The sequence below is a fragment of the Sinohyriopsis cumingii genome, chromosome 15 (genome assembly GCF_028554795.1).
Source record: "Sinohyriopsis cumingii isolate HCF-2022 chromosome 15, ASM2855479v2, whole genome shotgun sequence".
Lineage (NCBI taxonomy): Eukaryota > Metazoa > Mollusca > Bivalvia > Unionida > Unionidae > Sinohyriopsis > Sinohyriopsis cumingii.
The window spans coordinates 46,643,020-46,668,526 of NC_142975.1; the positions used below are offsets into that span (position 1 = coordinate 46,643,020).

Sequence of the window (25,507 nt, forward strand, 5' to 3'; positions counted from 1 at the left end):
GACCTGGTATAGGGTTAATTTGTCATAGTTACATGAGATGGTAAAGGGGTAATTTGTCTTGGTTACATGCGATGGTAAAGGATTATTTTGTTTTGGTTACATGAGATGGTAAAGGGTTAATTTGTTTTGGCTACATGAGATGGTAAAGGGTTCATTCATCTTAGTTACATGAAATGGTAAAGGGTTAATTTGTCCTGGTTACATGCGATGGTAAAGGGTTAATTCAGTTACATGCGATGGTAAAGGATTATTTTGTTTTGGTTACATGAGATGGTTACGGGTTAATTTGTTTTGGCTACATGAGATGGGAAAGGGTTAATTTGTCTTGGTTACATGAGACGGTAAAGGGTTAATTCATCTTAGTTACATGAGATGGTAAAGGGTTAATTTGTCCTGGTTACAAGCAATGGTAAAGGGTTAATTCATCTTGGTTACATGAGATGGTAAAGGGTTAATTTGTCCTGGTTACATGCAATGGTAAAGGGTTAATTCATCTTGGTTACATGAGATGGTAAAGGGTTAATTTGTCCTGGTTACATGCGATGGTAAAGGGTTAATTCATCTTGGTTACTTGAGATGGTAAAGGGTTAATTTGTCTTGGTTACATGAGATGGTAAAGGGTTCATTTGTCTTGGTTACATGAGATGGTAAAGGGTTCATTTGTCTTGGTTACATGAGATGGTAAAGGGTTCATTTGTCTTGGTTACATGAGATGGTAAAGGGTTCATTTGTCCTGGTTAGATGACATAATAGGCATGATTATTGTCTTGATGACTAAGTCTTAGTCCAGTGTCATGTGTTCACAAAATACCCAATCTAATTGCAGACATGCAATTCATTTCGAATGGAGAATAAATTACCAAATTTATTAAATTCTTGAACTCATCATACCATTTATACTTGCTTATGAAAGTCAAGTCCAACTGCAAACAACACAGACCCTGATCAGCCATAGCATAATGTGGTGGCAGATTGGGGCTTGTGTTGTTTGTTCTACTGATTAAATCTAACCATCTCCATAGACCCAGATCTTCCACATATATGAAGGGATAGAGCTGGGTTTTGTATACATGGAGTTTGATTTGATAGATAAGGGTATATACATGGTACATGTATTATGGCTGGCCAGCATACAGTCGGAGTACTGTTGTCTCCCAAATCTTATGCATTTGGTAGTATACTTGCCAACCTTCCAGGCAGTGATGCGAGGTTTTTGAGACTTATAAGTTGTTTTTGTGTCCAAAAAGGGGATCATTGTGCAGGATCCAAGTAAACACAATTGTCCCATCGAAAATAAGTTACCTACTAGTCCTACAGGCCTGAAGAAATTGATGAGAAATTCAGTTTTAAATAGAAGAAGAAGAAAACATGTTTTATTTGAAGTATTTAATACACTTCAAAAAATTCTGTCTTTAAAATCCATCATTAAATAAAATCCAAATCATGTATTGTCCACTTTCCATCATTTATGATTCAGTTATGAGTTACTATTGAGTGTCACCATTGATAGGACAGTACAGTATTAACATGTAGATGAAAGCTTTGCTACTCTCCATAATTCAATCAAGGGTTGGAAGATGATGCAAGTTTTAATAGTATTCATCTCTGCACCTAGTAGAGAATGAAGGAGGATATGTTGTTTATAATTCCCCCCAAGAGTCTTGTTGACATTTTTTTAGCAAAGAAAATGATCTTTCTGTACTTGCATGAATGTGAGTGAGAATTAAGCATGCATTGTGATGCCATTTATCATGTCAGATCTTGACATTCCTGACAGCAGATAACAGATGCATTTTGATGTTACTCAAAAAGGAATTACACTTCCATGCTTCTCCTAATGGTACCATTCCTACGATATAAATAAGTATGCTTTACTTTTTCATGATTACATGTATGGAATAAAATCCTACTCAAGGAGCCTTTGCTCTTCAAAATCACTAATTTTAAGACCCAAGGTAAGGTCTATTGTCTCAAAATCACTAATTTTAAGACCCATAGTAAGGTCTATTGTCTCAAAATCACTAATTTTAAGACCCAAGGTAAGGTCTATTGTCTCAAAACGACTAATTTCATGGCCCAAGGAAAGGTCTTCTCTCTCAAAGAAAAATCAAACAGCATGCATCCAATAGACATCCATGAATTTAAGAAAACATTACAGAGTGGCCGAGTGGTCTAAAGCACTCACCGTTCCGGATCACTGCCATCTCACTTCTGTCTGCGTGGGTTCGAGTCCAAAGCTCGGCTAGCGTGGGTACGTGGGAAAGCCTGCCAGTAGCTTCTCGTGGGTCCATGGTTTTTTCCCTGGGTTTTCCAGGGTTCTTCCTCCACCAGTTATACTGGCCGCCATGTATAGCCTATCTTGTGCTGAAAAATGGCGTTAAACCCTAGAACAACAACAACAACAACAGAAATGAACTGTTACAAAGTAGACAACAGAGAGGTTATTTAGTGTTACCATGTCCAGTCCATCTTTACAGATTTCAGTATAGCTACTCAATAATTTTGGTTTGATACCAAATTTGATATAAGGCTGCCTCACATAAAGAAGCCTTACAGAAGACCTAAGTTAAATATCATTGTCAACATTTTGTGACAAGTTTAGAGTTAAGACCCCTTTTGACCTGAAAAATTGCATAAATTGTTGAGGGGCATCCATGTTTGTGGACACATTTCTAGTTTTTTGCTTATTTTGCAGAGAGACAGAAAAGAAGAGGCAAGAGCATGCAGACAAAGTGGCTCAGAGGAAGAGAGAAGCAGAGGCAGCGGTAAGTAAAGCAGTAAATAAAGTAACAAATATTGGTGGATAGAGAGATAAAAAATAAAGTAAATAGATGGGTTTAGATATCAATTAAAAGTCTTTGTATACAGACTGGTATTTAGATGTGACATTATTAGATAAATGGGTTGATGAGTAGCAAAATTGCAGAAATCAGTTTTTATAGCAAATGCAAATTCAGTGTACTTGGATGAAATCTGCACCTTGACAAAAGCATACTCACTGTACTTGGATGAAATCTGCACATTGACAAAAGCATACTCACTGTACTTGGATGAAATCTGCACTTTGACAAAAACATACTCACTGTACTTGGATATTCTGCACTTTGACAAAAGCATATTCACTTTCTTGGATGAAATCTGCACTTTGACAAAAACATATTCACTGTTCTTGGATGAAATCTGCACTTTGACAAAAGCATATTCACTGTACTTGGATATTCTGCACTTTGACAAAAGCATACCCAGTGTATATGGATTATCAGTTTAACAGCTTTATGGTCTCTTTTTTCAGGTTGAACTAATGAAAGAGACAGTAGAGAGGAGCATAGAAGTAGAGGAAAAGAAGATGGGACTTGTTATTGTTAAAGCTTTGTATGGAAAACTTGTAGGCATGGAAGGGTAGGGTCTAGTGTTTTTTCTTTCTGCATAATATCTTTTGTATGAGTTCTGTTTATCATATTGGTTCAATGTTTTGATTGGAACAATTTTTTCAAGGAGTTGATTCAAATTCTAATCCAGAATATTGTCATCAGTTTGAGATAATTGAAAGATGTATATATCATGTCATTATTGTAATCAATTTGTTTTGAGATACACAAGAGTAGACTTGACATGGGTACAGCACAAAATGATGTGAACATAAGCTTTTCCCATGCTCTGTTGGAAATAGTAACAAATTGAGCTTTTTGCATTACTCTGCTAGAAACTGTTTCCATGAGACGTGTGAACTGCTCAACCCTGTGCAGCATCTGCATCCAAGTTTACAGTGCCAATTTTTGGTTGTTGTTTGAACTGTAGGTATCTATAACTGAGTGGTCTTAATGGTTGACCTCAGAAATGTGAAGTCGTAATACAAAACTCTTGCGTTGGTAATGTAATCTCCAGTATCAATACAGTATCAGAAACAACAACCCCTTGCTTCACATCATTTTGTGTACCTGCAGTGTAACTTTCAGATCTAACTTAACTGTAAAGTTTGAATTATTTTTTTTCTTGGTGTCTTGTGGCATAGGTACACACATAAGTTGTATCATGCTAAGACAGTTGCTGGAGTAAACATACAGTAGAGTGTCTTTCCCTTTTGAAGTTTCGTTTTTGGTGTTTTATGGCACAGGATGGCTGTTAATGAAAGGAGTAAAACAGTCTTTAATTAGCTGCTAGTATCTAGCTCAAATACCTTCTACTTTTACGACACTTAACATTTTTATTATATTGTTGCATTGATTTAGACTTGTATCTTTAATTTTGAGCTGGCTACTTCAAAAGATAATGAAATTCTGTGATATGTGTGACCTCGGTAAGAGTGGAGATTTTTATGTTACTTGTTTCACATATAAAAACATATGGCAACATATGGCACTTAATGAGGAAAAGAATATTTTGTTTACAGTAATACAAATTCACTATTCTTCTTGGGGTACCAGTTTTTGTATATTTCTTAGTTGTTGCAAACCATCAAGTAAAAAGAACCAGTGAAGAATGGTCCTTCAAAAGAAACAATAGGACCCTCAAATCCATCAATTATGTACTAAGAGAATATTTTTCGCAAAACTAGTTTGTGTGTGTGTGTGTGTGTGTGTGTGTGTGTGATTTGGATTTGTAATGTAGCATTAACAATTGTAGCCATATTACTGTGATGTCTAGCACTGGGGGAATCATGCCACAGACCTGTGGTATCATGTCCCTTACCAAGTCACATTATCCTGACACCATTCCAACCAGTCCTAACACTAACTAATTAACGCTGAACACCAAATGAGACAGCTGCTGGTATCATTTTTAAAAGTCTTTGGTATGACTTCGCCGGGTTTTGAACCTGTGACCTCCTGTATCTAAGGTTGATGTTCCAACCACGTAGGCCACCTGAGTGGTCTCACAAAACAAGATTAATACTCAGGAAAATACAAAATTGAAATCTTGTTTGAAAGTTGAAGATCCTTATACATTAAACTTGTGTGGGCTCTCTTGATTCGTTAATAGACTGTAAATAAGAGTTGTCGGATATATGAGGAGGCTTTACATAGATTCAAGGATGTGACAGGCAGTTAAGATCTGAATGCAATACCCTAATTTTCAATGACAAATTTTGAACGATATTTGGCTACTCCAGACATAATTACCTTCAATTAAGCTATCTTGCACATAATTATCTACAACATAATTTTGTTTTCAATTGGACTATCTTACACAGACTTTATTGTCTCCAATCAAGTTCTTACACCAGCATAATTATCTCCAACTGAGCTGTCTTATACAGGCATCTCCAACTGAGCTGTCTTATACAGGCATCTCCAACTGAGCTGTCTTATACAGGCATCTCCAACTGAGCTGTCTCAATACAGGCATCTCCAACTGAGCTATCTTATACAGGCATCTCCAACTGAGCTGTCTTACACAGGCATCTTCAACTGAGCTGTCTTACACAGGCATCTCCAACTGAGCTGTCTTATACAGGCATCTCCGACTGAGCTGTCTTATACAGGCATCTCCAGCTGAGCTGTCTTATACAGGCATCTTCAACTGAGCTGTCTTGCATGGACATTATCTTCAATTGTACAGTCTTGTACAAACATTATCTCTAGTTTAACCATCGTACACAGACAGACAGTATTATATCAAATTATGATATCTTACACAGACCTAATTATCTCCACTTGAGCTGTCTTAGATAGACATTATTATATCAAATTGTGATATCTTACACAGACCTAATTATCTCCACTTGAGCTGTCTTACACAGGCATTATTATATCAAATTGTGATATCTTACACAGACCTAATTATCTCCACTTGAACTGTCTTACACGGGCATTATTATATCAAATTTGTGATATCTTACACAGACCTAATTATCTCCACTTGAGCTGTCTTACACAGACATTATTATATCAAATTGTCATATCTTACACAGATCCAATCATCTCCAGTTGAGCTGTCTTACAGACATTATTATATCAAATTGTCATATCTTACACAGGCATAATTATCTCCACTTGAGCTGTCTTGCACAGACATTATTATATCAAATTGTGATATCTTACACAGATCCAGTCATCTCCAATTGAGCTGTCTTACAGACATTATTATATCAAATTGTGATATCTTACACAGGCATAATTATCTCCACTTGAGCTGTCTTAGACAAACATTATTATATCAAATTGTGATATCTTAACACAGATCCAATCATCTCCAAGTGAGCTGTCTTACAGACATTATTATATCAAATTGTGATATCTTACACAGATCCAATCATCTCCACTTGAGCTGTCGTACACAGACATTATTATATCAAATTGTGATATCTTACACAGACCTAATCATTTCCAACTGAGTGCTCTTAAACAGCTATTATTTCCAACTGAGCTATTGAACATTATTATTATTAACAATTGAGCTATCTTACACAGACATTAGCTTCAATTGTACTGTCTTGTACAGACATTTTCTCCAGTTAAGCTGTCTTAGATAGACATATCTCCAATTGAATTATCCTACACAGACCTAATTATCTCCAATTCAGCTGTTTATGTACTGACATTATTATCTCCAACTGAGCTATCTTACATGGACAATATTATTGCTAATCAAGCAGTTGTACACAGACATTGTTATCAGCAATTGAACTATCATCCATGGACCTAATTCTCTCCAGCTGAGCTATCTTACACAGACATTGTTATTGCCAATTGAGCTAACTTGTAGACATCATTATTGCCAGCTGAATTATCTTACACAGATATTATTATTGCTAATTGCACAATCTTAAACAGACATTATTGACAGTTTAGCTATATTACACAGACATTATTATTGCTAAATGAGCTATCTTAAACAAACATTGACAGTTTAGCTATATTACACAGACATTTGTAATACATGGGCATTGTTATTGCCAACTGAGCTATATTACACAGACATTATAACTGTTGTCATTTGAGGTATTGAACCTGCCATTGAGGCAGTTCTGTTTCTGTCATTAGGGGACATCATTGTGCACATGTACATGCAAGTAAATAATAGCAGTTTGTTATGAATCTAAAATAATATTTTAAAAAGACTTTTTTTTTATTCAATAGGAGTTTGTAGACTTAGGTCACAAAAAATTAATTTGAATATTCTGTTGATATAACTGTAACAGAGCATTAGTCCTTACATGGCATATTTTACATGATGAAAAGAAGTTGTATTTTTCTTTGAATAATATACAGATGTTTATTGTCTCTAAAAAATATTGAGTAATAATTGTCAAAATATTTCTGTATTTCATTATTCTGCATATACTAATGTCTGTTTTTTCCTTCTTCCTCTAGTGAAATGGCCCAACAAGATTGCATAGATGTGACAATCCCTATTCAGGCCTTAGTTAAAGACTCCAAGCTTATTGTACCAGATACTACTACTAAAGTGAGTATTATAATTGTACCAAATACCTCTAGTAAAGTGAGCATTATAAGTGTTCCAGATACTACTAATAAAACGAGAGTATTATTATTTTACCAGATACTACTAATAAAGTGAATATTATAATTGTACCAGATACTAGTACTAAAATGAGTGTACTATTATTGTACCAAGCACTACTACTAAAATGAGAATACTATTATTGTACCAGATACTACTACTAAAATGAGTGTGATATTAATGTACCAGATACTGCTACTAAAACAAGAGTACTATTATTGTACCAGATACTACTACTAAAATGAGTGTACTATTATTGCTCCAGATACTAGTATTAAAATTAGTGTACTATTATTGTACCAGATACTACTACTAAAATGAGAGTACTGTTATTGTACCAGATGCTACTACTAAAACGAGTGATATTATTGTACCATATACTAGTACTAAAATGAGTGTACTATTATTGTACCAGATACTAGTACTAAAATGAGAGTACTATTATTTTACCAGATACTACTACTAAAATGAGAGTACTATTATTGTACCAGATACTACTACTAAAATGAGAGTACTATTATTGTACCAGATACTACTACTAAAATGAGAGTACTATTGTTGTACCAGATACTACTACTAAAATGAGTGTACTGTTTGTACCTGATGCTACTAAAATGAGTATCATTATTGTACCAGACACTACTGCTAAGTGCTGTTCCATTTAAATTTACATGGTACACAGGGAAGGCAGTTTTAAAAAAAATATATACCAGTTAAATTGTTTTCACAGAGTTCATATTAAATGATAAGAAATTTATACATTGCATCTATTGGTGAGTGCATCAGTTTAAAAGTGCTTTACCTGGGTCCTATGTATGTTTTAATGGAACAGCCTTAAAGTGAGAGTATTATCATTGTACCAGATATGACTACTAAATGAAAGTATATTTTTTTTACCAGATACTGCTACTAATAAAGTGAAGAATAGTGATGTTGTACAAGATATTACTATTAAAATTAGAGTAATTATAATTGTACCAGTTTATACTATAATAATGAGTCTACTGTTGTTGTAGCAGATACCACTACTGGTCAGATTATTATTACCAGATTCAGCCATTACGGCAACAGTATTTTAGTTATGCCAGATACAAACACTAAGGTCAGTGCTTTTAATTTGCCAGATACCAACACTAAAGTCACTGCCTTTAATGTACCAGATACTACCAGTAAGATCAATGCTTTTAATGTACTAGATACCACAAGTAAGGTCAATGCTTTTAATGTACTGGATACCACCAGTAAGGTCAATGCTTTTACTGTACTAGATACCACAAGTAAGGTCAATGCTTTTAATGTACTAGATACCACAAGTAAGGTCAATGCTTTTAATGTACTAGATACCACAAGTAAGGTCAATGCTTTTAATGTACTAGATACCACAAGTAAGGTCAATGCTTTTAATGTACTGGATACCACAAGTACAGTCAATGCTTTTAATGTACTGGATACCACCAGTAAGGTCAATGCTTGTAATGTACTGGATACCACAAGTAAGGTCAATGCTTTTAATGTACTAGATACCACAAGTAAGGTCTGTGCTTTTAATGTACTAGATACCACAAGTAAGGTCTGTGCTTTTAATGTACTAGATACCACCAGTAAGGTCAATGCTTTTAATGTACTAGATACCACCAGTAAGGTCAATGCTTTTAATGTACTGGATACCACAAGTAAGGTCAATGCTTTTAATGTACTAGATACCACAAGTAAGGTCTGTGCTTTTAATGTACTAGATACCACAAGTAAGGTCTGTTCTTTTAATGTACTAGATACCACCAGTAAGGTCAATGCTTTTAATGTACTAGATACCACAAGTAAGGTCAATGCTTTTAATGTACCAGATACCACAAGTAAGGTCAATGCTTTTAATGTACTAGATACCACAAGTAAGGTCAATGCTTTTAATGTACTAGATACCACAAGTAAGGTCTGTGCTTTTAATGTACTAGATACCACCAGTAAGGTCAATGCTTTTAATGTACTAGATACCACAAGTAAGGTCAATGCTTTTAATGTACTAGATACCACAAGTAAGGTCAATTCTTTTAATGTACTAGATACCACAAGTAAGGTCAACGCTTTTAATGTACTAGATACCACAAGTAAGGTCAATGCTTTTAATATACCAGATATCACAAGTAAGGTCAATGCTTTTAATGTACTAGATATCACAAGTAAGGTCAATTCTTTTAATGTACTAGATACCACAAGTAAGGTCAATGCTTTTAATGTACTAGATACGACAAGTAAGGTCAATGCTTTTATTGTACTAGATACCATAAGTACGGTCAACGCTTTTAATGTACTAGATACCACAAGTAAGGTCAATGCTTTTAATATACCAGATATCACAAGTAAGGTCAATGCTTTTAATGTACTGGATACCACAAGTACAGTCAATGCTTTTAATGTACTGGATACCACCAGTAAGGTCAATGCTTGTAATGTACTGGATACCACAAGTAAGGTCAATGCTTTTAATGTACTAGATACCACAAGTAAGGTCTGTGCTTTTAATGTACTAGATACCACAAGTAAGGTCTGTGCTTTTAATGTACTAGATACCACAAGTAAGGTCAATGCTTTTAATGTACTAGATACCACAAGTAAGGTCAATGCTTTTAATGTACTAGATACCACAAGTAAGGTCAATTCTTTTAATGTACTAGATACCACAAGTAAGGTCAATGCTTTTAATGTACTAGATACGACAAGTAAGGTCAATGCTTTTATTGTACTAGATACCACAAGTACGGTCAACGCTTTTAATGTACTAGATACCACAAGTAAGGTCAATGCTTTTAATATACCAGATATCACAAGTAAGGTCAATGCTTTTGATGTACCAGATACCACCAGTAAGGTCAGTGCTTTTTAATGTACTAGATATCACAAGTAAGGTCAATGCTTTTGATGTACCAGATACCACCAGTAAGGTCAGTGCTTTTTAATATACCAGATACCACAAGTAAGGTCAATGCTTTTAATATACCAGATATCACAAGTAAGGTCAATGCTTTTAATGTACCAGATACCACAAGTAAGGTCAATGCTTTTAATGTACTAGATACCACAAGTAAGGTCAATGCTTTTAATGTACTAGATACCACAAGTACGGTCAACGCTTTTAATGTACTAGATATCACAAGTAAGGTCAATGCTTTTAATATACCAGATATCACAAGTAAGGTCAATGCTTTTGATGTACCAGATACCACCAGTAAGGTCAGTGCTTTTTAATGTACCAGATACCACAAGTAAGGTCAATGCTTTTAATGTACTAGATGCCACAAGTAAGGGCAATGCTTTTAATGTACCAGATACCACCAGTAAGGTCAGTGCTTTTTAATGTACCAGATACCACAAGTAAGGTCAATGCTTTTAATGTACTAGATACCACAAGTAAGGGCAATGCTTTTAATGTACCAGATATTACCAGTAAGATCAATGATTTCATTGTACTAGATACCACCAGTAAGGTCAATGCTTTTAATGTACTAGATACCACAAGTATGGTCAATGCTTTTAATGTACTAGATACCACAAGTAAGGTCAATGTTTCTAATGTACCAGATATCACAAGTAAGGTCAATGCTTTTAATGTACTAGATACCACCAGTAAGGGCAATGCTTTTAGTGTACCAGATACTACCAGTAAGGGCATTTTTTTTGATGTACCAGATAGCACCACTGCGTTCAGTGTTTGTAATATAATCCTGTCTAGACCACCTAGGATCACCTGTCATAGTATATCTCTTTGCAAGGCTGTCAACTCCCATTACCTCAGTATCAGTCCTCTAACCAGTATATATACTGGAAGCTTCTATAAATTTGTTCGTTATTGAGGGGATATGTGCTAATGAGTAGCCATCTTGTTTCATATCAGATTCATTTTTAAAAGATGCTTTGGTCACTTAACCTACCAATATGTTTTTTTTTTGTTCCAGAGCAACCTTCCAGGTTTTTATGATCCCACCCTAGGGGACGAAAAACAGCTGTATATAAAATACAAATTCCACAATAAGATTCATGTTGTAACTCTAAGAGATGAGGAGCCAATACGATTACCTCAACAGAGTAAGTTGAAACTCTATTTATTTTTCATCACTGTTACATTACAGATTTTAACAATTTCAATTACGTTTTCATAGACTGGTCATTTCAGAGGTTGGTTAATCGTAATCTTGGACTTGTAGGGGTTTGAGAACTCGAAGGAAACTATTGACCTTTGAAAGGTGACTACTTAACACTACCTGTGCATTTGCTGTAACAGGAGATCAAATTTAAGATTGAAGATATGTAAATAAGCACATTACCTGTGTTATTCAATTTTTCTTGTGTTTTACCACAAAAATAACATAAAATCTGAGCAAAATTTGGTTAAGGATAAAAAATTTTCTAAACTTTTATCCATGTTAAAAGAAATGTATGAATAGATCATTACATGCATGTTCAAAGTGCTGACATCAGCCTGTTTGGGTGTTTCTTAAACATGGATGATAAAAGTGCTGACATCAGTCAGTTTGAGTGTTTCCTAAACATGCATGCTAAAAGTGCTGACATTAGCGTACCCATGACAGCCAGGATCTTAAATCAGTAGATTTACACATTTTGTTAAGTAGATTGGTTTCTTAAGCAGCAGATTTTTTCCAGCATAAATTCTACATTCCACAGGGATTTAAAATAAAAGCAGGTGCATGTTTTTTACCAGTGGCCGAGTGGTCTAAAGCGCTCTTCGTTACGGATCACTGCCATCTCACCTCTGTCTGCGGCGGTTCGAGTCTAAGATTCAGCCAATGTGGGCATGTGAGAAAGCTTGCCAGTAGCTTCTCGTGGGTCGGTGGTTCTTTCCGGGGTTTTCCGGGTTCTTCCTCCACCATTAATACTGGCCGCCATGTATAGCCTATCGTGCTGAAAAATGGCGTTAAACCCCACAACAACAACAACAACAACAATGTTTTTTACCTTAATGTGTGTTCTCTTCATGCTATAAAAAAAGCAGCAAGTTTTGAAGATGAATTTGATTTGGATTTGATGGAAAATGTTACAGTTGATTTCTAGGAGTCTGTTTATTGTCATCGAATGAAAAAGGAAGAGTTGCTTATCTTATAGTCCACTGCAAAGATATTTTAATCACAAGATTATTGTTTGGTGACCACTGATGACATTCACTGTGGCCTTTAAGCATCACACTTGACAGTCTGTCAATAGTTCCCTGGTCCAGTTTTGCCCCATGAATCACTTGGTATTTACGAGGAAATGGGGAATATTCTCCATGTGTTTGCATTAGAATGTTGCAATGACTGGACAACTTTGCTCAGCTTGCAAAGACGTTCTGACTTCAGTTTTCCTTTTGCTGGACATATTAGGTTGCTGACTGCTCTCTAATACTCCTCCAAGCTGTGTTCAACCTGAGGAGGAAATTCCAGACTTGGATTTAAGATGTATTAAAAAAACTGAAATAATGTCTGCCAAATATCAATTTTGTGTGCTTGGTTTCTGCATTTTATCTACCCTTCATCAAACATCAGCTGATTTTCATCAGATTCTTAGAAGACAGCACATCAAAAAAACCATCCAATATTTTGACCTCAAACTCCTAAAATTCCATCAATATTGTAATCTTTCAACAGAGCTTTCTCTTCACATGTCAGCTGTTCTTTAACAGATTGCAGCTGTTCTTTAACATATTGCTGTCCACATGTCAGCTGTTCTTTAACAGATTGCTGTCCACGTGTCAGCTGTTCTTTAACAGATTACTGTTCACATGTCAGCTGTTCTTTAACTGTTGAAATCCTGTTGCTCTACCATGCATCACTGCACTGGTTGTTGTCCTGATAGAACATTTCTGGTCCCCAGCAGATTGGATGTGGCTGGGTTTTCAAATGTTTTAATATAATGTGAAAAAATAGTGTTGGGGCTTTATTTTTAAGCAAATTTAAACATTCTTATAATTTTGAAAAGCAGTATATTTCAACTATACAACGGTATGTGCATTAGAGAGCCTTTAAAATGGTATATTTGCCTACTGTTGGTAGAATTACATGTATGCATTTCATAGAATCACATGTATGCATCAGTCTGGATGGGTGCTTCCTAAAGATGCATGCTAAAAGTGCTGATATCAGTCTGAATCAGTGCTTCCTAAACTCGGTTTGGACATTAGTGTCTACCATTATGTATGCACCATACATGTAAATGGCCAGTAAATATTTCTAAGAAATAATATGATTGCTGCTTTGTCTGTAACTTTATGTAAACATCTCACTGTCTGCATCTATTTATATTATATGTGATTTGTGTTGGAGTATAAATCATTCACATTTCATATCCAGGGCTGGATTAAGCCACTTAACCAACACCCAGGACAGTTTTTTATTCAGCTCCAATAAGCTCAAGTTTGCATGTGTTTTTGGCCATGGTCAGGACCAGAAATTGAGAGAGATGTCATGTTTAAGTTTTGCAACACTTTATGTTCAGCATGTTTTATACTTTGTAACCTCACTATAATACATGTATCACCATCTTTATTTAGTGTTTAAATGCTGTTACATAAATACTCACAATGGCATTAGCTGTTAGTCCTTGATTTTAGGTTCAACTGCCTGAGTTTGTTTCATCTGTCTTGTAGACCTTGTCACTGTCTTTCAGTTTTCTTTTGCAGACATGATGATGTGAATGCGTACTATTTGAAGCGTTTTCATCATCAAATGCATTGCAATTCCAGTTAAGATTAGAAAATACCTCTGCTACTTCTGCCCCGACTAGGTGGCCACCTATATACCAGATGTTTGCCAGTTTAAAGTTTTAACACTGCTTCTTAGAATCCATTGCAGTTTATCTTAATTTTTTATTTTTGAACATTATTTCAGAGGAATAGTAAGTCAGAAGTTTCATTGGTGTAGTTGGTCAGAAGTTTCAGTGAAATACTAAGTCAAAAGTTTCAGTTGTGTAGTAAGTTAGAACTTTCAATGGAATAGTAAGTCAGATATTTCAGTGGTGTAGTAAGTCAGAAGTTTCAGTTGTGTAGTAAGTCATAAGTTTCAGTAGTGTAGTAAGTCAGAAGTTTCAGTTGTGTAGTAAGTCAGAAGTTTCAGTGGTGTAGTAAGTCAGAAGTTTCAGTTGTGTAGTAAGTCAGAACTTTCAGTGGAATAGTAAGTCAGATATTTCAGTGGTGTAGTAAGTCAAAAGTTTCAGTTGTGTAGTAAGTCACTAGTTTCAGTTGTGTAGTAAGTCATAAGTTTCAGTAGTGTAGTAAGTCAGAAGTTTCAGTGGTGTAGTAAGTCACTAGTTTCAATAGTGTAGTAAGTCATAAGTTTCAGTAGTATAGTAAGTCATAAGTTTCAGTTGTGTAGTAAGTCAGTAGTTTCAGTTGTTTAGTAAGTCATAAGTTTCAGTAGTGTAGTAAGTAAGAAGTTTCAGTTGTGTAGTAAGTCAGAAGTTTCAGTGGTGTAGTAAGTCAGAAGTTTCAGTTGTGTAGTAAGTCAGAAGTTTCAGTAGTGTAGTAAGTCAGAAGTTTCAGTAGTGTAGTAAGTCAGAAGTTTCAGTAGTGTAGTAAGTCAGAAGTTTCAGTGGTGTAGTAAGTCAGACATGTCAGTGGTGTAGTAAGTCAGAAGTTTCACTGCACCATATCCCACTTCAGGACATCCTCATTCACAGTACAGTATTCGTGATGTAAGCAAATTTCTCTACCTCATTTACAGTTTAGGGTGGATAGTCAGTGTGGAGACATGAGATCATGTCCTTTCTCTGCACTTCATTCATCTAGGTAACGACACATATTAGTCTGCTTTTTTCTGCCAAAGACATTGAATGTATTGTTCATATATTGGACACATTATCTGCATAGACGTTTATTTCATTGAAGAAGTTTTTTTTATCTCTACACCCTGTTCAATGTGGCAGTGAACCTACCCTGCTAGCAAAGCCAGTTCCACCCCATTAACAAGACATTGTGTGTACAGTCCCGGTGGTTCGTTTAGTTAACGTACAGGCGATGGAATTTTTGGTACATATCTTCTTAGAGTCACCCTTTCATTATTCTCTTTTTCTCCAATGTTCATTGTATTTGTTTAAAGGCTTGGTACAATTCAAACACCGGACCCGTTATCACCTTGACTCATGTTGCTTACATTCGTACTGGTGCCAACAATCTAATGTTTCCTGCTGTTCTTCATTCAACTTCTTATTTTGTTCCACTAATTTTTCTACCAAATTTGCTTCAGGCTGTTCGATTACAGTTTTTTATGTACTCATCTTGCACTTGTCTGTAGACTCTTCATAATCTCTACTAGCAGACCTTACTGGCTTCTGCTTTACACCTGCATGCAGGAAATCCTCCCATTAGACCCCAACTCTGATGGCTTCTTGCAAACTGGTGATGACGCCAAACTTCGAGCTTCAGGTTTTTGTCTTGTACCACTACTAAGAAATGATCTTTTGCAAGCCTATTGTTAATATCAGGTGGGCAACTGGGATATGCCAACAAAACCAGCCTTTGTATCATTTGACCTAATTTAGGGAGTGTTTTCACCCTTCTCCTGAAACAGCTTTGGAGCTTTGCCTTGTAGTACTCATCTTGGTTACGAGGTGCAATGCGAGCTTCCAAGGAAGCTTTCAACTTCTCGAAATCAACTTGACCGGGCTGGATGTGGAGATCTGTTAAGACTTGGAGAGCATCTTTCCTTAAACACACAGCTAAACACAATCCTTTTTCAGTTTCACTCCAGTCATTAATTATTGCGCAGTGTTCAGAATGTGTCATATAGTCGAGAAAAGTTTGAGAACCCTTGTGTCTGTTTTAACTGTTGCCTTAGTTCCAGTTAGAGACAGAGAAGAACTAGACCATGTTTTTCCAGTGTCACCTCTATTGTTTATCTCACTGCAGCTATCAACCGATCTTTCTCTTCACAAATTGTCCATGGTTGTCCATCAAACTTCTCTGTAATGAGGGCATCTATAGTCTCGAGCAGACTGTCAGTTGGCGAACTAATTGTTCTCTTGGATACTGGACATGTTTGATTGTAACTGTCAGACCTCACGTTCTCAGGCGTACCCTCCTTTATAGTTTCGAACCTCAGATCATCAGACCTGCCACCAAATGCACATGCATTGCTATCAGATTTATTGGCCTCACATGGAATCAAGGTCACAAGGAACTGGGTGTTGCTGTCTACATCCACAAGTTTTCTCTGCCTTGCATTAATAGGCGACAATGGTGATGAGTCGCCAATGAACAGACTTTGGTAAGGCGTATCAATTTAAGAGGTAGGCTTACCTCTGCCTGTAGCCATTATAATAATTTATAATAATTCCCCTTCAGTATTCCCTATTAGCCTGTTGCTATATACTTTGTAAGAAACTTGCCAACTACCAATTGCTATTTAAAACAGACGTAGAGTTAATTGTTGTTGTTGTTGTTATTGTTATTGTTTTTCTTATTGATGAATCTGTTATGGAATTTCAATAAATTCAGTATACAGCTTATGAACTTAACACAATATAGCGAGGGTTGTTGTCAAACACACATTCATTATTAGCGGTTCATCTCAGTTAATTAAAAAAACATAACGCAGCCAAATTCATCAATCTAGCATGCCTAGAGTTTCAAGGCCAATAATTCTGATATTGTTAGATCATTCCAACTTAGTTCTCTGGGGAAAAGTCAGTTATTTTGCCCAATTCTATTTTGCACGTGTCCACTATATAACACGATGCTTCTCACTCCGACCTTGTTTTGGACCTGTGTGCCCTTAACCAATTTCACTTTCTTCTCCATATCATCGTTGTATTTTACATCCAAGATAAAATATTCAGTCTTGACTGAACATAAGCACTCAAATTAGACATATTTCTTAGAGCAAATAAATATATTTACATTCGCAGACTAAATTTTGCGAAACCAACATGCAGATTTTAAAAGCGCTGTATCATTAATAATTTTTTATTTTATAGGACATGTCTTTCTTTCCAAATTGCAAAGGAATAGTCTGTTCTATACATAATAAAAACGTATCACTTTTAACCCAATCACATAACTATTCACATATTTCATTGCAGACCACTAGAAATTTTCTTGTTACAGGCCAGGGGTCTTTACTTGACCGAACGGTTGTCAAACCCTGGCACGATTCTCGCTAGAAGTCATAAGTTTACTTCGAATTTCCAAAGACTTCTAAACAACTTCAGTTGTAAATTAGAAAGCCCAACGTGTCCATTTTATACATAAACTTTTTTACTCTAATTAATGCAAGACCACAAATAAAACAACCTGCCAAATATCTATCAACCGCACATCTGCGTGGTTTCTCTTCATCAAGTTTCTTACAGCCAGCCGTTCACGCCATAGAAACTATACGAGTATCCCCTAACACTGGGAACTATTTTAACTCCGCCACCTTAGGCCAGTCAATGTGTGCTTTCCAGGCACATTTCGCCAATATAACTGCACCACATTTGCCACCATGGCAACATAAACGGTATGTGCCGAGTCCCTTCTTATTGATTCCATAATGTAATTTACCAGTTTCCTATCATAAATACTGCCACTGCAGACACACCACCAATGTACACCACTAGATTTTAATATGGACTATCTTACTTCAGGGACATTCATTCGGTTTTGGCCTGAATTCACTACTAGTGAACCATGGCATATTGGAAACTCACTAACACTTGACTCTGTGACATTTGCTCCTAGTAATTGGCTAATTATTTCAGGCTAAGGATATTTCCATTGTGTAGAATTCCAATAATTACACAAGTAATCACACAAATCTAAGAATTCCATAAAATGGGACTCTATAATCAAATGCGCATACTCCAACTTTATTATGATATGATCATGATAGGTTCAAGAAAAAATAATAAAGCTAATCTTTCCCAATTTCCCTTTGGATATGTAAAGTGAATGTATTGTGATAAATCTTTATTATTTGATAGCTCTCACAGGAGAACACATTGTTAATGTCATCAATAGTTACATTCACCAAAACTCTCACCCACAACTCACCGTTGTGGTGAATTTTACATTCGGACCACAACTCTCACCCACAACTCACCTTTGGTGAATTTATATTTGGACCACAACTCTCACCCACAACTCACCATTGTAGTGACTTTTACATTCGGACCACAACTCTCACCCACAACTCACCTTTGGTGAATTTATATTTGGACCACAACTCTCACCCACAACTTGCCTTTGTTGTGAATTTTACATTCGGACCACAACTCTCACCAACAAATCGCCTTTGTGGTGAATTTTACATTTGGACCACAACTCTCACCCACAACTCACCTTTGTGGTGAATTTTATATTCGGACCACAACTCTCACCCACAACTTGCCTTTGTGGTGAATTTTACTATTGGACCACAACTCACCTTTGCGGTGAATTTTATATTCAGACCACAACTCTTACCCACAACTCACCTTTGTGGTGAATTTTACATTCGGACCACAACTTTCACCCACAACTCACCTTTGTGGTGAATTTTACTATTGGACCATGCTAATTGTGTAGAAATCTACCTGCAATGGTCAGTTTTCATTGCAGAATCCCATCCTCTGCACATACTAGACACAGTATTTGTTATAATTCCTTTGTTGGATTACATTGGAACTAGATACTATAGCACCAGCCAGACTTAAGTAGATTTAATAAAATAAAAATACCATTCAGTCCTTCTTTTATATATTTTAAGTGCTTCTTTTTCAAAATGTTATCCTTTTTTGAAACTTTTCTTCTTACTAATATATCCAGTTCAGTAATGTTGACATTGTGATCATGTGAATTTAAATCTGTTACATGCAAATTTATATGATTGTAAGTTTTTATACATGTTTCTACTGATTCAGATACATTCTGAAGTTTGGTAAATGTTACTATCTGTAATTCAGATGTAGGAGAGTCGCAAAATAAACACAGCTTTTGGTTTTGCACACATTTTTGAAGCCAGTGTTTTTTTGATTGTGTTCAGCTAGGGCAATAGGTGAACCTTGACAAAATCTTTCATCCAAGAGTAGACATGAAACATTTTGTTTTAAAATGTGGGGGAACCTGGTCAAGGATCTGCTTGACCTAGTAAAGGATGGACTCAGGAATATAATGGCATCCCTCATGCTGCTCTATCAGCCAAGGTTGTCAGTATTCCATTCTTGTGTAGAGAAGGCATTATGGAGGGGTGACACATTTCACCAACTTGTGTTAAGTTAACATAGTAACACCACTCTCAGTCTCCATCCACCAATCTGCTAAATTCTCTTCCTATTTGAGGAAAAAGAAAGCTAGCACTTTTCATAAGCATTTGTTCTCTTCCATGATTCAGATATCATGGAAGAGAGCGTGAGTGAGTGAGAGAGATTTGGATCTTAACGTAGCTTTAACAATTTTTTAGTCATATTTCTATGATGTCTGCAGTGTGACAGTTTATGGTAATGTTTTGGACTGGGGCATTATGCGGCAGACATGTAACATGATATCCTACACATTTATCCTGAAACCAGGCTGACCTAGTAATAACCCCTTAATGCTGAGTACCCTATGAGGCAGCTGTTAGTACCATTTTTATGTGTCTTTGATATGACTCTGCCAGGGTTTGAACCCATGACCTCCCATATCCAAGGCATATGGTCGAACCACTAGGTCACCAGAGTAGTTCATCATGGAAGAGACAATACTGACTGCATGATGGATTCTTCTGACTTATTCTCCAATTTACTCATTCCTTCCTACACTTCCCAAGAAATACAAGCATCATGTCATAGATTTTGCTCAAATTTTCAAAGGTTAAGGTCTGGTCATCAGGTGTGGGGTGGAGTGGAGAAGGGAGTTAATCTTTATGAGTTACTTCGTTTTTGTTTATTCTGAAATATTTTTTTTTGTTATTTAACAAATTTCTGGATTTGGCAATATAAGAGGTTATTTCTGAAAATTAATATGATTTTTTTGGAATATTGGTTAAAGATAATTTAGTAAAAAATTTCCTTTTTGACAAATAGGATATAAATATTATAATTTAATATTACTAACATTATTGTAATAATTGTAAGCCACCTTTCAGGTCCTAACCAAGGTACAGGCAGTGGGTGAGTAGGCTTCTTCATTATCATTATGCTGACCAATCAAACAACCTGACCAACTTTCTGGTAGACTTAAATGTAGTGAATTTACCAACTCTTAAAAATCAGCTTGTCAAAGAATTTTGGATGAATATCATGGATTTCAAGATGCCATGGTTATTTATGTAACTCTCAAGATTCGCGTTACATGATTGTTTGAAATACAAAGGCAGTAATATATAATGATGAAGAGCCACGTGGATCAAGAAATTACACCTTATATAGTTATACACGATCAAGAAATTACACCATACATAGTTATACACTATCAAGAAATTACACTGTACATACATTTATACACTGTCAAGAAATTACATTGTACATTTATAGACTGTCAAGAAATTACACTGTACATACAATTATATACTATCAAGAAATTACACTGTACATGTATATTTCATATATGCATAACTTTGTTGTTCTGTCTCTGCATTCTCCAGCTATCAGTTGACCTTGTTCATGCCTTGCTTGCAAACCTTTAAAAACAGGGGTAATAACAAATACATTGATAAGACTGTTCATTACTAAAGGGGTCCATCATAGTATGTAAATGATTAACTATTATTTTGCTATAGTGACTGAAATGTTATGGGAAAGAAAAGGAAAATTTTGTCAGACTGCCCAATTGTTTTAAAAATAAATGCATGCCAAGTCGAGTAGTATCAGACTGCAAAGTTCATGCTCATCTCTGCAGTTTTGTATAAGCGTTGTACAGTGTATAGAACCCAACTGTGTTGTAAACCAGATCATGTTATAACCAAACAAGTCAGTTGATGCATGTACCTAACAAAATTGGCAGGGGTGGGGGGGTGTAATGAAAGTGGGTGCAAAAATACATGCTTTTAACTAAATGAAGACAATCCTGTCTGAAATACACCTGCATATTGACAACTTACATTTTTGTAGTACAATCCATTATCTGTAAAGTACTGTGCATGTATATTAAAAAATCCATGAATTTGAGTCTAGATCACATGTTATAAAATTCATGTATCAGTCACATCCTGTTAGTAAACAAATAACATTTTTAAAAAAAATTGGTAATCCTCATTTCATCTATATCCAGTTGTCACTAAGCAATTCACTACAATATTGTCACCAGTAGCATGTAGCTATTGTTGTCTTATGCTTCTGTACATGTACTTCAATTGGCCTTGATCATAGTTGGAGAGAGCTATCATTTTGGCAAGGCCATCCAGGTAATGAGGCTATTAATAGGAAAATAAAAACATGAACAAATTAAAAACTTGAATGAACATCTTTGCAAGATGCCCATCTTCGGCTAACTTGATGGTGAGATATCTGTGGTTTTAAAAGATTGGAAATTTAATTTGTGTTTTATGCCTCCATTTGTAGCTGCTGAAAGCATAAACCATTTTCACAGCACAATAAACGTGTTCATGTCACTTTGAAAAATGCAGTAATCCATCAGATTCGATTGCATTCATTTAAGTTTGGTGCTGACTTTCTTTGATAAAATGTTCCTTGTTTTTACTGAAGATTGTAGTCAGCTTTCTTGGATGAAGGGGGCATTGTTATGTATATTTGATTTAATTTATCTAATTTAATATATATTTATTTCAATTCTTTGTTTGTCAGTGTTACATTTTTTAATTTTCATTACATGCTATTGTAATGTAAATTTATTCACTGGAGATGATACTTTTTCCAGAAAATATTTTGACCATGACAGTTCGTTTAGTAAATACCAGGTGTTGATCTAGATCCTGACCTTGATTCAAAATTAGTAACAGCCATGTAAATCAGTTCTATTATTATTTTTAAATGATTGGTTGTTGTCAAGGTCATGATGGGACTGCTGATTTAAGATGTAAACAATTGTTTGTAAAAAATTTCTTAGAGTAAAATGATTGGGTCTTATCAAGGGGCTAGATGATTTATTTTAATATGTAAACATGACCATGTGACCTTTATCTGGGTCATAAATTTCAAGATTTAAACCATCTTTTTAGATTAGTAAAACACACACACACACACACACATCGTTGGGCTATTACACTGGAAAGTGACTTGTGCCATTTGGAGTTATTTCAAATTAATATTTGGATTCAATAGGATTAAAAATAATTCCTGGAAAACATGTGTCTCATATGAGATTCTTGAGCAAAGACAGCTGTTATAAAAAATTTATTCAGATTTCCAAACCAGAGTGATATTTCTTGTTTCTACAAGGAACTGTCAACTTCAGCACTACAGGTTATAGCATACGTTATTGTCTTCCATCTTGGATTCTTTGTCAGGACTTGAACTTGAAATCATTAGAACATTTTATTATTAGGACTTCTAAAATTTGATTCATGGATCATTCTGGAATTACTTTTGGATTTGGTTCTTAAAACCTTAAGTTCATATTATTTCATTTTTATGGAATTATTCCAGGGAAAAAGAAATTATTATATTTTTCAAAGCTTGTTGTTTTCACTATTTCTTGTGTTACTGTTTATTCGAACTTAAACACATAATATAAGAGCATTGTTATTGAAGTCACTGCTAAGTGGCAGCTTTGGAGGTCCAAACAAATGCCCATTTTGTATTGCAGCAGCAACATCAGAAATAACTATGAAAGATTGATTGAGACTAAATGTTTTTCATTTGCATAGTATTCATACAGAACAATCAGTGCTTCTAAAGGAATTACCCTTCATATGGTTGATTGTAGCAGTTACTGTTTCTGCCTTCAAAGGTTGGTGGATTGTAGGAAGTCCCGGTAGCATGACTATTTGATAGACCAAAAGTGGATCTCCACATTTTTAGTTGCAATTTCTGGTAGCGGAACTATGTTGCCTTCCACACATGCATCAGATGTTGAGAAAAAGGTCAACAGGCAATATATAGACAGGTGTTCTGTTCTAAGTAATTACTAATGATTGGCTAATAGTCCGACACTATTTTATTTGAAAGATCCATTATGAGATAGTGCCTCATTTGGTTGATCTCAGTTATCGGACACGAATGTCAAGAAAAAAAAAAGAAAAAAGAGCAGAGATCTCACTCAGACCAGATGTCAGAATGAGTGGATTATGATATAATAATCCACTGTTAAGATGGTTTGACAAAATGAACAAAGAATTTATGTAACAATAGATAGATTCCAGTGCATTTTATGTCCAAATTTGCCGCTTCCTTTCATTGTACCTCTGAATTTCTCCACTCCAAACCCAAGATTGTATATACAAGTTTAAACAGCAAACAGTGTAGTTACCAAAAAATTCTGAGATGGTATATTTTGTCACCAATAAAGGGAGAAAAAATTCCAATTTGTGACATTGGCAAGGCCAAGCATGATCCCTGAATAAACATTTTACATGTTATTTTTCATACTTTTAAGAAGAAAATACTATTTTTGTGTGCAAGAAAAATACATATAATAAACTTCAGGAGCCATGCCACACTCATTTTATATTAGAATTTATACATGATCACTTCCCTAAGATGACAGTAAACTTTTTACATGTTATTTTCTGTACTTTTAAGGAAGAATTTTTTTGGCACACAAGAAAAATACATGTATATGAAATTTCAGGAACTTTACTGCAATTGTGTTTTATCCTAATTTATCTTATAATGAATCATGCTGTAGTGGGGTCACACTGTGTGTGCATAATTACATACATACATGCATGCATGCAATCATACATACATACATACATACATACATACATACATACATACATACATACATACATTCATACATACATATCAACATAATGTTTTCACTAAAAGATTTTTGTGATGTTTAGTTGGTCTGAAGTCAAAATAATACCCGATATCTCAAGGGAAAGCTCAGATATATCAGAGTCAGAAATCTCTAGGGCAAGCTTGGGTATATCAGAGGCAGATAATTCTAGGGAAATCTCAGATATATCAAAGGCAGATATCTCTAGGGTAAGCTCAGATATCTGAAGGGCAAGTTCAAGCCCTGATGTTATTGGGATGCATAGCGTAGCATTTAGTGCATACTGGAGCACTCTCCTAGAAGTCAATCCAACTGCAATCAATGTAGACCTGATCTTCCGTCATATAATTCACCATGAGATCAAGGTCTGTGTTGTTTGTTCTGCTGATTACTCCTGATATACTGCATAGACCTAGATCTGCTGGCGTAAGTTTTGAAAGCAAATCTCTATCAGTCTTAGACATCAGACCGTTGTCATTGCAGTTTGCAATTGGACTTGAGAGCATATCTGGTATATAATAGTGTAAAATAATTACCAACAAATATTTATATTTGTTGACATCAGTCATTCACTGAATTGTACATGGTTAAAATGCTGAAATTATAGATATTCCAAAAGTTTAATGATGTTAATACATTGTGATTTACAGTAATTAACAGTAAAAAATTAGTGATGTTAATACATTGTGATTTACAGTAATTAACAGTAAAACGTAAGTGATGTTAATACATTGTGATTTACAGTAATTAACAGTAAAACATTAGTGATGTTAATACATTGTGATTTACAGTAATTAACAGTGAAACATTAATTTAACAATATTAATAGATTATTGTTTAATATTATGATTTACTTACTGATTTACAGTAATTAAAATCTGAAGATGGTTCATCCTGGAATCATAAAAGTATCTTCAACATAGGCAGAGGCCTTACAAGTCAAGTCAGAGATTGAAAACTCTTTAAAACATGATTTTAAAAAATTTAATTGGATAATAGATGTCAGTTTGGCTTATAAATTTACCCAGTTAACATCGCTAGCTCAATCATTGACAGATTTTACATTGTTCTCCATCAATAATCATTTCAGAACTTATTTATATGAAACCATAAGACAAAATTATCATCATTTTCATCATCTTCATTATCATCAACTCCCTTATTCCACAGAGCATCATTATCAGTCTTTAGCATCATGATGATGATCATCATCATCACCTC

General features: G+C 35.1%; 1 protein-coding gene across 2 annotated transcripts in view; it reads left to right on the plus strand.

Moving 5' to 3' along the window:
• Positions 1-25,507, plus strand: part of LOC149781736 (dnaJ homolog subfamily C member 11-like) — a 117,214-nt gene that overhangs the window by 85,660 nt on the left and 6,047 nt on the right. Inside the window, exons 13-17 of one of the 2 annotated variants that reach the window (XM_089935848.1) lie at positions 2,696-2,765; positions 3,293-3,399; positions 7,314-7,407; positions 11,415-11,544; positions 20,532-20,556. In XM_089935848.1, the coding sequence (XP_089791974.1) occupies positions 2,696-2,765; positions 3,293-3,399; positions 7,314-7,407; positions 11,415-11,544; positions 20,532-20,556 (426 nt within the window). The remainder of the gene's footprint in view (positions 1-2,695; positions 2,766-3,292; positions 3,400-7,313; positions 7,408-11,414; positions 11,545-20,531; positions 20,557-25,507) is intronic. The other variant, XM_089935847.1, reaches the window with a different exon arrangement.